Source organism: Rhea americana, unplaced genomic scaffold, assembly GCF_003343005.1.
Source record: "Rhea americana isolate MKP2758 unplaced genomic scaffold, rheAme1 scaffold_10, whole genome shotgun sequence".
Classification (NCBI taxonomy): Eukaryota; Metazoa; Chordata; class Aves; order Rheiformes; family Rheidae; genus Rhea; species Rhea americana.
In genome coordinates, this window is record NW_028185039.1 from 4,990,435 (window position 1) to 5,002,624 (window position 12,190).

General features: G+C 35.4%; 1 protein-coding gene across 1 annotated transcript in view; it reads right to left on the minus strand.

The window, feature by feature from the left end:
- Nucleotides 1-12,190, minus strand: part of VPS35L (VPS35 endosomal protein sorting factor like) — a 59,134-nt gene that overhangs the window by 35,823 nt on the left and 11,121 nt on the right. The window contains exons 8-14 of the mRNA XM_085302359.1: nt 9,684-9,768; nt 8,605-8,664; nt 6,000-6,096; nt 5,565-5,612; nt 4,456-4,549; nt 2,173-2,250; nt 1,682-1,804 (exon numbers count right to left, since the gene is read on the minus strand). Of these exons, the coding sequence (XP_085158485.1) occupies nt 1,682-1,804; nt 2,173-2,250; nt 4,456-4,549; nt 5,565-5,612; nt 6,000-6,096; nt 8,605-8,664; nt 9,684-9,768 (585 nt within the window). The remainder of the gene's footprint in view (nt 1-1,681; nt 1,805-2,172; nt 2,251-4,455; nt 4,550-5,564; nt 5,613-5,999; nt 6,097-8,604; nt 8,665-9,683; nt 9,769-12,190) is intronic.

Consider the following 12,190-nt stretch of genomic DNA (forward strand, 5'->3'; position numbering starts at 1 on the left):
AAAATTAGTGAGTAGAGACTATAAAAAAAGTTTTCCTTTAATTAATGTAGTAAAGTCTGCTACAAGTTGTTTTAATTACCTACCCAATACATTCATATAATCCTGTCTTATCCTGTTTTTAGAGCAAAAAAAAAACAATTGTGTAGTACAACATAAAAACACATCTATGCGAATGCATGCATTGTATTTTAATCAAAAACAYCACTTTATGGAAGTCATATTTGCAATCCTTTACCAAGCCATTTCTTAGAACAATTACTATTTGTCAACAAGGTCAATTACCTCTGGCAGGAGAGGGGAAGATTAGGAACTCCCTGATGCAGAATACAAAACAAACTAGAATAGCTTGCTGACTATGTTAAGCAATTTCAAAGCTACACTTTACCCAAATCATTTTTATATCAGTATGACAGAAGAAACTAATAAACTCAGGAAAAGAAAGAAACTAGCTAAAAACAGCAAGAAACAAACAATATTGTCTATGAATTTAAAGAGGACTAATATGAGCTTTGTGGAAACAAATATTCTTTCTGTATAGAAGAGAAAAACAAATGAAAATCCTCAGTCATATCTAGGCTCTTTATACTAACTTTTATATTCACGTAAGAACTGAGTAAGATGTTTTTAACAGAAAGGATGGCAAGAAGTTTAAATATTTGATAACAYTGAACTACTTAAGTTTTTCCTCAGCTGCTGAGGTGTTATAATGCAGCTTTAGAAATCAAATTCTTTAAAATATCTTAGGCCAACTGTAACACATTGATCAAATGGATTAAAAAATACCATTTTATATCAGTAAATAAGGAAGTAGTTAAAAAAAATTATAAAATTCTACCAGAAATGATTAATATTTTTATCACTTCAGGTCCTGCAGCAGAGTTTAGCCCTGGACATAARTATGTACTCATGTACATCAGCTATACATACCTGAACATACCTGCTGTATTAAACAGACCTATWGTCTTTGTTTTCAAGTGGTGATGGGAGGAAGGTTTTGTGTATTTTCTTTTGTAAATCTTTCCTAACGCTGTCTGTTAGCATGATTTTACTACATAAGAGCAGAACTTCATCAGCAATTGCATATATAGCAATTTAACATACAGAACACAGAATAAGGGGGACTTGCTTTTTATACTTTTTAGCTCTATATAATTCTATATTAACACTGAAAGTAAAATCTGAAGAGTGTAATAAATAGTCAAAAACAGCAAATCAATCTGATGATGATGTTGATATTTTAGGTTGTGTCACTTTTGATGTTTTTTGTGCCATAGAAATCAATAATTTATAATAAAATGCATTTATGCTGCCTAAACTTTGGTTTCAGATTTGACGCTTATCCTTTCATATTGGGTTCTCTCCAAGAACTTCCAGCATAAAATATATGGTGTTACTAGATCAGATGCTTTCAGTGTTCTTAAGTTTTACAAAGCACTGTGTGTATTTGCAGTTCTCCAAAATGCCTCTGGGCTTCTTCCAGTTTCAGGTGGAATACAGCRTGTTACTCTCACTGTGTTATGTAGTTAAGTAGTGGGGGGGGGAGGGGGGGGGGACAAACCAACAACAACCCCCCCACACACACACACACACAAGTCTACAGATCATAAAAAGAAAAAGTTAACTCTTCACCACATTTCCACTAATACTTGCATTAGTATTGAGCATTACCACACCTACTTACCTCTGGAGCACGGTATGCAACACACTGTAAAATCCAGTCTATAGCAGGAGAGTATAGAGTCAAATACAAGGGAATCTCCACACACTGTGCTACCAGCTGATTCTGAACTGTATCCCCATGAATCTGTTAAAATAAAAGACAAAAAAATGTTGCTATGAAAGTTATTTATCAGGAGCTATGACAAACTGGATAAAGTCTGCGTATTAACTGAAACTATGACAGAAAAGATCATAAACAGACATTTTGAAGCACTCTGCATGCAAGAAGAAGCAAGAATATAGCATATATAATTAAAGCATAGCAACATGTTGAATGGAGCAGCTTAAATTTATCAGCATGTATGTAATATTTCCCATATTACAGCTAGGTACAAGAGTATTCTGAAATCTAGATTTAAAAACCTTCAAAAACTTTTCAAGAAGTATTTCAGTAGTAGGGTACTTAAGGAACATATTTACGTGATTTGGCCAAAGAAACACATATTTGCTTACTTGTTTAAATGTTAGAAGAAAGTCAAAAAAATTTTTGTTGAGGTTTTCTTTGAGTTGTGGTGCCACTTCCATCCCAACCTGTATTAAAAGAAATAGAAAGATTTTACCCCCATCCATTGCCTACCATCCTCCTCCAGCTACAAAAAAAAAAATGTATTTTCCAGAGGACCATATCCAGTCACACCCATCAATCAACAAACAGTATTGAATCACATGCTTTTGAGTGATTATTTTCTTGCTTGCTGTTATAGCTATGTCCGTGGACAACAGACCCTGAAGTATTTCAGCTGTGTTTAAAAATGTTTCTCATATGTAGGTTCTAAGCATCTGTAAGCAGTAAGGAAAGCAATGTGTACAGCAGTGCCTGCACTGCAACAGTCAATATTCATTGTATATGGAAAGTCTATAYTCTACAGAAAGTGAAGAACATTAAAAACTGTTAAAAATCATGTGCATCAATCCTGTGGACAGGATGAAGCAGGGATCCCAAAGGAAAATACTGATTCTTTAATGAAAGGCTATTGTAACACACCAATACAAGACTTGTGTAGCGAGTTAGAACTGCAAAGGAAACTAGTCCATAAAGGACTGTTGTATYCAATAACACAGAAAAAAAAATACTTAAAAATGTGGCATATAACTACGAAAAAAAAAGAAAAAAAAAAAAGTAGAACTGAATGAGAAGTAGTAACAGCTCAGGCTTAACACTACCTCCTACCCCCAAAAAACACCAACCAACCAAAACTCACCAGCTTGAGACTCCTCCCTTCAGCCAGGGCAAGAGATCTGAGTTTTGGGGATCCCTCAGCATAGACAACTCCAACTAACTTCAGTGCAAAACACATGTACTTCATGAATATCCAAACCAGTCATCTATCACCTTTGTTTACATATCGCTTTTTTGAACCACATGACAAAACAAATGTATCACCTTGCTGTGTAAAGATCTGTTTCTTTGGTTTAATGTGAGAGCATTCATTCCTACATTTAATTAGGTTGTGGCTTTAAAGATCATTTATATCTGTAGTACAGGTTTCCTATTCAGGAATTTACAGTTTTGAAAATTTTTATTTTTACCATCTTCACTACAGGAAGAGTAATACAGTGGCAATAAAAGGAATACAGACTATTAGATGCCTTTAATTCCCAATAGGTTTTCTTATTTCAAATGAAAGTCAGCATTTTGACAGCYGGTATTTTATTCCAAGAAAACTTTCACTATTTACTTTCCATGATCATCTTCATGGACAAAAAGAGACATGCTGAACTCTTCCTTAGTATAAATTTTCAATTATTTTTATCAGATTATTAGTCTCTACTGCTCTATTAGTATGCATCTCTTTCAGAATTACTAGGAGTAGTAAGGTGGACTGTGCATGAATATTCATCTAAACTGCTTCCTATGTAGCAGGTATGATTAAGCTATGACAAAAATGCAGGCATTACTGTATTTCAAGATTCAAATAAACTCACAAGATATTCATCTATCAAAGCAGAGGTTAGTAATTACTTGCAGATGCAGAAATTCATACGGACAACCCTGGAGTATACTAAAGCATACTGGGCAGTTTAATCAAGCTTTCCAGCTGCATCAGCACTGAACAGATTTGTGGCATTTGATAATGGCAGCAAACCTCATGCAAGTATTGTTAACTAACAGCCCTAGCATTTCCTAATTTTACTCAAGTTCTTTGCCACTACTCTCAAAGTGTAGTTCACAAATATTTTCCACCACTGATGGCTTTTTGAGCCATTTTAGGGTCTCTTCTTGAGCACATTTGTCTTGGTTGAGCTGTTAAGGTGACTGCAGGAGTAGTTCAGGACAAGACCCTAGCCGTGCTGTAAGAACACTTTGTCAAGTGGCTCCTTTGCCAAGGAGCTTGCCAGCTCCCTGCCTATCACATGCACTGCAGCAGTTGAAGGAGGAAAACAAACAGAAGGAAAGCACATACACTAACTACAAAAAGCAGCATCTAGCAAAGAAACAACAGCAGGTAGTACCAAATTCCAAACTCTCCTTACACTTGGGTCACTAACTTTTGCCCTCCCTGAAGAGGGAAGGCTAGCATACAATTCATTTTTTTTATTTACTATAAACATTTAAAGAAAGAGTCCACATTTTTATTAAAATAAAAGAGATCTTGGTATTCAGTTTGTTAAAGGAAAGAGACAGACTGCTGACCATTTCCAAGAAAAACTGCAGTTAAAATTTCCTTTAGGGGCAAAACTAGCTGCAGTAAGTCTTTGAAACAGATTTATCGGAAATGTTAAATGGTAGCCTACCCTGCAAAGGTATGCTCTGGCATAGACTGCAACCAGTGGATCTCCAATTCCTCTAATCATAGACGTTAATCGTGGGAGACATTCTGAAATCCCCCTGTTAAGATTTTTTAGAAATTAAATTGAAATTTAACAATCAATAACAGAATTACACCATCCATGCATAGCTTGAGTGGCTGCCTTATAGACTGATAATTGTGCATAGGAACACCTCCCACAGAGAAAGTGTATTAACACAAAATTTTATTTCAGTAGTAAAATTTAATGTGGCTATGTAGTTACAGAAGTCCTATACTTGAATTACGATGTTTATTTTCAGGAGTAGCCAAGATAGCCAGGTTGGATGCTTAAATTATAAACAGCCAAGTGGAAGTAAACCCTTTCCCCTCTAATCTGGGGAACCAGCAAACCTCTAGAAGGACTGCATTTCACTTTAAAAGAAGTATCCATTTAAAATACTGGCAGAACTCCTTGTATTACTCATTTTCCCACAGGTCYTTTTTGACAGAGCTGTACTCATGTCTGAAGATGAGGACCATCAATTCCAGGAAAAGAATTGCTTTTCAGTAATAATGAAGTTGTCACTGGAGTAGCAATTTGGATTACAACATTCATTTTTAACTTTTAACTAAAAAAGGGATGATTACACATGAAGGACCATTTTCAGCTCAGCAATTGACACTGTTTGGCAGCATATGAAACTTAAACTAAGAAGTTTCAACAGATAGTAGTACTCCACTCCTACACTGTTCCTCCTGCTCAGTCTCTAATAATACAATACACCAAGRTACTCCTTTCAGTTTTCTAACCCTTCTTTCTTCCCTTCTCATTCATCTCAGTAATCTTGCTCTCCTCTCCACCTTCTCAAACTGTTTTTTTAATTTGCAAACTCTTCACGTCACAATTATACATATGTTCCGTAACTATAGACTTTGTTGCATTTGCAGTTGTACTTTGAAGTTACTTCATGTCTTTCTCACCAGAAACTCCAAAGCTCCTTCTTCCTCTCAGAACTACTCACTATTACACATAGAAATTGCATGCTTAACTTCTTACATTAGTTTATAAGCCTGTCCATTCATTTCCTCCCCATGTTTAACATTTACTCTTACATTTTGGATAGGAACTTATTGCACTTCAATATTGCTGCTTCCACATAACTAAAATAAAGTGAAGTTAAGGGAAAAAAAAATCTTAGATATATGCCATATAAAACCAAACTTATATACCAAATACACACTGAAGGACTACTTTAAGGTATTCTGTAACTAACATCACTAAATTTGGTGAGTCTTTACAATTTGTCTAGATTTTCATTTCTTACCATGCTTTCATGCATCAGCTCTACTCTATCACTGCTATACTGCTCACAGGTAATAATTCAGCATTCAMGTTACTATAAAACATAATTCAAAAGTAAATTTAAAACATATAGCCTGAAACAAACAAAACAAAGTCAGTATAGACAACAGATTACTGTGGGTTTGCTTGAAAGCTTCTATGAAAAACCTGCAGACACATTCTGAAGTCTCATGCGACAAGGATACAATCTGGGAATGAGTTCTCTGATTGATGCAATCTTGAAAAACCAGTTTAAGCAAGTTTCTTTAGCTGTATCATTAACACACTCTGGAGAAAAATTATCTGAAGAAAAAAAAAAAAGAAAACCAACCCAGAAATAGTTACACTCTGTCTGGAAAAAGTTACTTTTCATTCTAGATTTTAAATTAGGTACACCATAATAAAGTAGGCAATATGTTTGATCCTCTGCTCTAACTTGCAGTAGWAAGAGCTGATTATACAAACCATAACAAGCAGTAACTGGAGCTTCCATCTTGCATTAAGTAACATTTTAAAAGTTGAAGTTGCAAAGGCAAGAAYTCAAAACTAATCTTAGCTCTGCTGAAGATCTAACCTCTGCCTCCCCATAGAAGTGGAAATGGTAAGAAATATACGGAATCTATAACAAATGCATGAGTATATAGAAGATAAAAAGAAGTTTAGGCACTCAAATTCTTTACTCCAAAAATCTAATGTAATTTTTAGAGGATACTATTTAAAATTACATTGGAAGGACTAGSAGGTGCTAAATGCTAGAATAAAACTTGTTTTTATGCACTATCCACCTAACACTGTAGGGAAGTCTTTTGAACTACAGGACTATTTATATCACCTGCCAGCAGGAAAAAGCTGCCACCCAGCATGGAACAGATGGGTTATGAGGACAGTGCTCTGACCAGGTTGATAGGCAGTTGTATGGCTAACTGCATCCTCCTTCTCTAGGTTGCCTGAAGCAGAAGGCCAAAACAGGCTTCTTGGGATCTATCCCAGGTCTGAGGCAAGATGGTTAGGAAGAAGAATCCCTCTTCTTCCCTCTCACCAATAAAGCTACTGAAGCAGCTTCTGCTGKGAATATCTGCTTATTTATAAATACCAATGCTCTGCTTTCCTTGCTCCCAGAATGCAAGCAGCTCCTGTTCCACCAGAATGTTTCCCATTTCCAAGTCTAGAGGAGCCACATGTTAGATGCAGACTGAGTAGATGAAGACATTCTTTCTCATCTAGGACCAAAGGAGTTCTTGTCCAACTCTGCTCTCTTTGTAGGAACCAAGTGAAATGTGGAGAYTGGGCCTGAAATCCTCAGCAGTTCACACAGTAGTGCAAAGCAGATCTTCCTTCTCCCCTCTTGCTTTTATCGCTGCTCTGGAAGTCCCCAGCAACACCCACTGCAATGCCTCCAGCCACTGTATAGTTGTGGCATGAGCTCTCCAGAAGGCAGGTAGGTGGGCTCAGTAACTGTGACATGCTAAGGGGATCGTCTGCCTTCATTAATGTTTGTAAGAATAATTTGTCAGATCTGCAGCAACCACATTTAAATTTCTATCAAGTGATCTCACCAAAACCACAAATTAAGATCGAAGTCACAAATGAACAAATAATAATAAWAAAAAAGAAAACTGAAGCTCACACATACAGTTGTTCATCAGTTATYACAATGGTGAACAGGAAAGGCTTGYGAGAGACTGAGAAACAGATTTCAAATATTATCTGTAAGTTTACTTCAAACTTAAATGCTTCTTGGTTTCATACTTCTGCCTCTGGATTTAACAGTAACCAAATGTTTCCACTACATTACCAAGTATGTAGTATGAATGTTCCATATTTCAAGGATAGACATGTTAGATATTTGAAAATGCAAGAAAAGTCCCATATTTCAATGCAACACTTAGAAGCCTTTCAAAAGAGGTTCTTTGGTATACATTTGTACAGTACTGTACTGTTAAATTAATCAGTGGCCAAAGACATTAAATTCAGGTTCATAGAAAAAAAAATAGTTGTGCAGTGAAAGAGTTCAGTCCAAATTTCCTCCTACCTGCAGGTTACCCTAACATCAAGTGAATACCCCCCAAGTCATGCTGCAGACCTCAGATGAAAGTGTTAAGTAGTCATCTTTCCTCAAACACATCCTCACCTCCCTTTCTCTTTCCAAAAATCACCTACATAAAAGGAATTTTAACTTGTGTTAGAATTTCAAAAGAAAAAAATAGAAGGCCCAACTTCGAAAAATCATGCTAACCTAGCAAGGTAACTACCAACACAACGACAGTTTCTTCCTTCTTCCAAAAGCCTAAATCAAAGGAAAACTATCAATAATTTCCAGTGCAGCAACAAAATCATTTATTTATTGAAAATTCAGGCTCTCAGCTTTGTCTGTTAAATCTGTGCCATTAACTTTAAGCTATTAAAATTAAGTAATATTTCCAAGAGAGAGCATTTGGTTRAAAAGAAATCAAACCCCAAAAGTCTTTATTTATTTGACTTGGCCTTTCATATTTAATTCTTCCCCTGCTTATATATTGTTCTTTGTGATTTCAAGTCTCAGGACCACCCAGTTTGTGTTTAACAACATCGAAGCCACAAATATATTTTAGGTATATTCTTCACAGTTAAAAAGTAAACTTACATAAACACTGTGAATGGTGGAAGAAGGAAGTTATGAGTATTTTACTTTGTTAAAAATGTACAATTACTGGATCTGAAGCAGAACTTTCTTCATAGGAGATACAGTAGCACAGGTTCCATTTAACCCTTCTCAAATCAGTTCAGACATTATTTATTCCATGAGAACAGTATAAACAGACACAAAGTTACCTGGCAAAGATGCACGATTGTCCATACACATTGACAGAATTCTTTCATACACTAATTTCCCTGTTTATCAAAACAAAACAAAAAGATGTCATTCATACACTGTAAAACACAAAATGTTGATACAGTGGTTCTCTTTCCAGTATACACTGAAATCAGTGGGAAAAACCTTCTTAGAACTCTAACACTATGCTGCCATCTAGTGAGACTGAAATATTAATGGCTCTAGCATTTTACACAGTATAAAAAATTTATCTGGCTCCATTAAGTGTAGAGGTAGCACACAGGTCAGATTACTCGTAAGTCAGGGAAGGACAGCTGGTGTCCTGTCTTTTTTGAGTTTGGATATTAAGGTCTCTTAAGCAACTTTCAGTGAGCAGCAAAGAGCATAAAGGGAAACAAAACTTGGAAAAAAAAGAAAAAAAGTTTTCCCCCCAGCATATTCCTGTTAAACATCAGAACATCCTGTYAAGCATCAGCATATCTTTCAACCATGAATGCCACCATGCATCACTTCCATAAGACAGCAGAAAAAACACAAAGTTATTTGAAGTACATGGCAATTTGAAGTAAACGATCATTTAAAAATAATAAAAATAGATAGTTCAGTAACTACATTTTGATCACTTCATAATCTCTGTTCAGCTAAAGAAACTTTTTTTTACTTCTCTTCTTTAAATATGAGATTGAATGAGAAAAAGGTTCAAGAGTCTGTCAAAAAATAATATTTTTGTAACTACAGTGTGTTTAAAATGTCAAAATTTAGAAATCATCTTTTTTTCCCCAGGATATTGTTCTAGATTCTCACTAATGCAAAGCACAGAAATACAGAATAAAGTAGCATTTTTATTTTAAATATTCCACTAAGTGAGAACCTTTGAACAATCATATTCATACCACTGCTGTTCAAGTATTTATATTGGAAATATTCAGTGTGAAAACTGACAGCTTTTCAGCACTTTAAGAAATTGGGCAATTGGGAAAGCGGATGATTGAGAAAGCAGTCTAATATTTTTATTAGATGTTTTCTAACGCCATAAAAATTAATTTCATGTAATAAATCTTATACTTTAGACACTTACCAAATGTATCAAGAATGTCTGTAATTAAAACAAATTTACTTGGATAAAATTGAATTACCGTTGTATCTGAAAGAAGCTTAGAACACTAGAAGGAAAAAAGAAAGAAAATTTAGAGGACAACGTAAGTTTGTTTTTATATTCCAGACAGATTGGAATAGATTAGTATCTACACATGGAAAGAGCCAACACGAAGAACTACCCAGCAAAATGCACACGAACGACCAATGCAATGCATCATGGTACTCTTCTTCAGTTTGTTCTTTATTTCCAGGACATTTAATCACAGACCTTCAGTCTTCCCGTTATAGAAGGTAACTCACAACACAATTTCAGCTGGCTATATGAAGACCCATGCATTTATTAAGACAAAACAAATTCTCTTATGAAAGAAGCATAAAAGGCAGTTATTTTCCAAAATAACTTTTTTAAAGTATATTTTTCAGGATTGCAGCATCATTATTCTCTAAGTATCTATATTAAAGCAACATGATATAGATTAAACTAAGAAATAATTTAAAAAGTTTAGTTAATGAACTTTTAAACCTAACTTTGCAGCTCATATGACCAGTTCAAACATTTCAGAAACATGCCAGTTCATCCAGASTCAATCCTAGGGAGGAATCTATAGCCAGTCACCATACACAGGCATACAACACAATCGAGGCAGTTAAACTGTATCTATGGTTGGTACAGTCATGTTTGAAAACATATTGACCAACATAGTTCTAGTATCACTGTATTTGTGAGTCCAGTTAGAAACATGCCCACTTACAACATGAACTCAAAATACACAATTAGGAATTAAGAGAGTTAAGATATTTAACTAAGCTATATTCTGTCTTCCAAGATGGTGCAAAGGCTGCATGATAAACTGCAGTCAAAAAACTTCAGAGGTTTATTCACGAAACTAACTTCCACCTGAAGAGAGAGGCAAAAGGCAATGACTGARGAGAGACAGGTCTACCTCCTCCCTATGGGAGCCAAGCATGGACTTTGACTAAGACTCTTTTTTGGTTTCTGTTTCAAGACTGACAAGTACAGTATTCTCCATGATCTCTGCTGCTGCTCTCTCTTACTTCTCCTTCAATCAGGAGACAGCACTTCCATATCTCAGTGGAATAAATAAAGTGCAAGGYTTCATTACATTCCAAAAATTCAGGAAGCAATCTGATGCCCTACAAGGCTGCTTTGCTTAAGTACATAAATTGTAACRTTGTTAACATGCTTAAATGAGATGGCACTCTCCTGCTCTTTGTTTTATTCATCAGGAGGGATCTTCAGAGTGCATCAGAAAGACAAGTTAGAGCATTCACATCTTAGAACCAAAGCARAATCTTACTACCTGGTAAGTCGGTCAAAAGTTCAAAGAGAAGTAATTYGCTAGATATTTAGCACCTACCATACCACAAACATTTAACACTTTAACACTTTTCTTGGAGCTCAGATACATAATCAASTTACTTCAGCTCAGTGAATAACTGTACATCAGGCAAGTGCACACACCCAGGATAAAGATYAATTTTTCATTAAGATACATAATACAAATTAAGCAAGTAGTTTACTTCTCAGGATGGAATAAGCTATCTTACAAAAAGGAACTCAAGGAGCTCAAAGTAGCTGCTGTGCTGTAAATTTAAACCCTGCYAGAACTCTTCCTGTGCACTTAAATTCTGTAAAACTAGCACAGAGAATTAAGGCTCCATTCTCAATGTCCCAGTGAAAGATCTCTATAATTTGATAGTTAGTTCTTAAATCAAGATATTTCTCGCATTCTGATTAAATTGCTTTTTCCTGCCCAGCTGACATACACATTTCTGATAATAATAATCAAAAAAGTCAAATTTAATCCTCTTATTGCATGATAACCAAAACTATCTATATAGTCTCAGTCTGATGTCAAGGAAAACACTTAGTTCTATCACAGGATACAGCATTCTTACAATTGTGTTATTTATTAGAGATAACCAGCAATACGAAAAGTTCAGCCTGCTTTTTAACATGGAATTATTGCTAGTTATTTATAGCCTCCTTTATGAAAAATCCCTGTGTTCCTATGTTAATAACCCAAATACTTATTTCATTCTTACTCAGCCTTTCAATCAGTGATGTGTATCTACAGCAGGWAGTTCAAGTACAAAGTGAACACCAATATATGGACAACTCCTTAAAAAAAAGTAAATATAAGCAATTTTGATACTGATTTCCTAAAAGGAAGCACAAAATCCCCTCCTAGAAATTATCTTATTTATAAAAAAAGTATAAATGTATAAATGCTCAGATTATCACTGCATGTCAGCCACACTACGTGTGCATAAGTGCATATATGCATACATATAAATAGATATAAAATCATAGAATCAGTAAGGTTGGAAGGGATCTCTGGAGATCATCTAGTCCAACCCTCCTGCTCAAGCAGGGTCACCTAGACCATGTTAGACAGGGTTGCATCCAGGCAGGCCTTGAAGATCTCCAGAGAAGGAGACTCCACAACCTCTCTGGGCAACCTG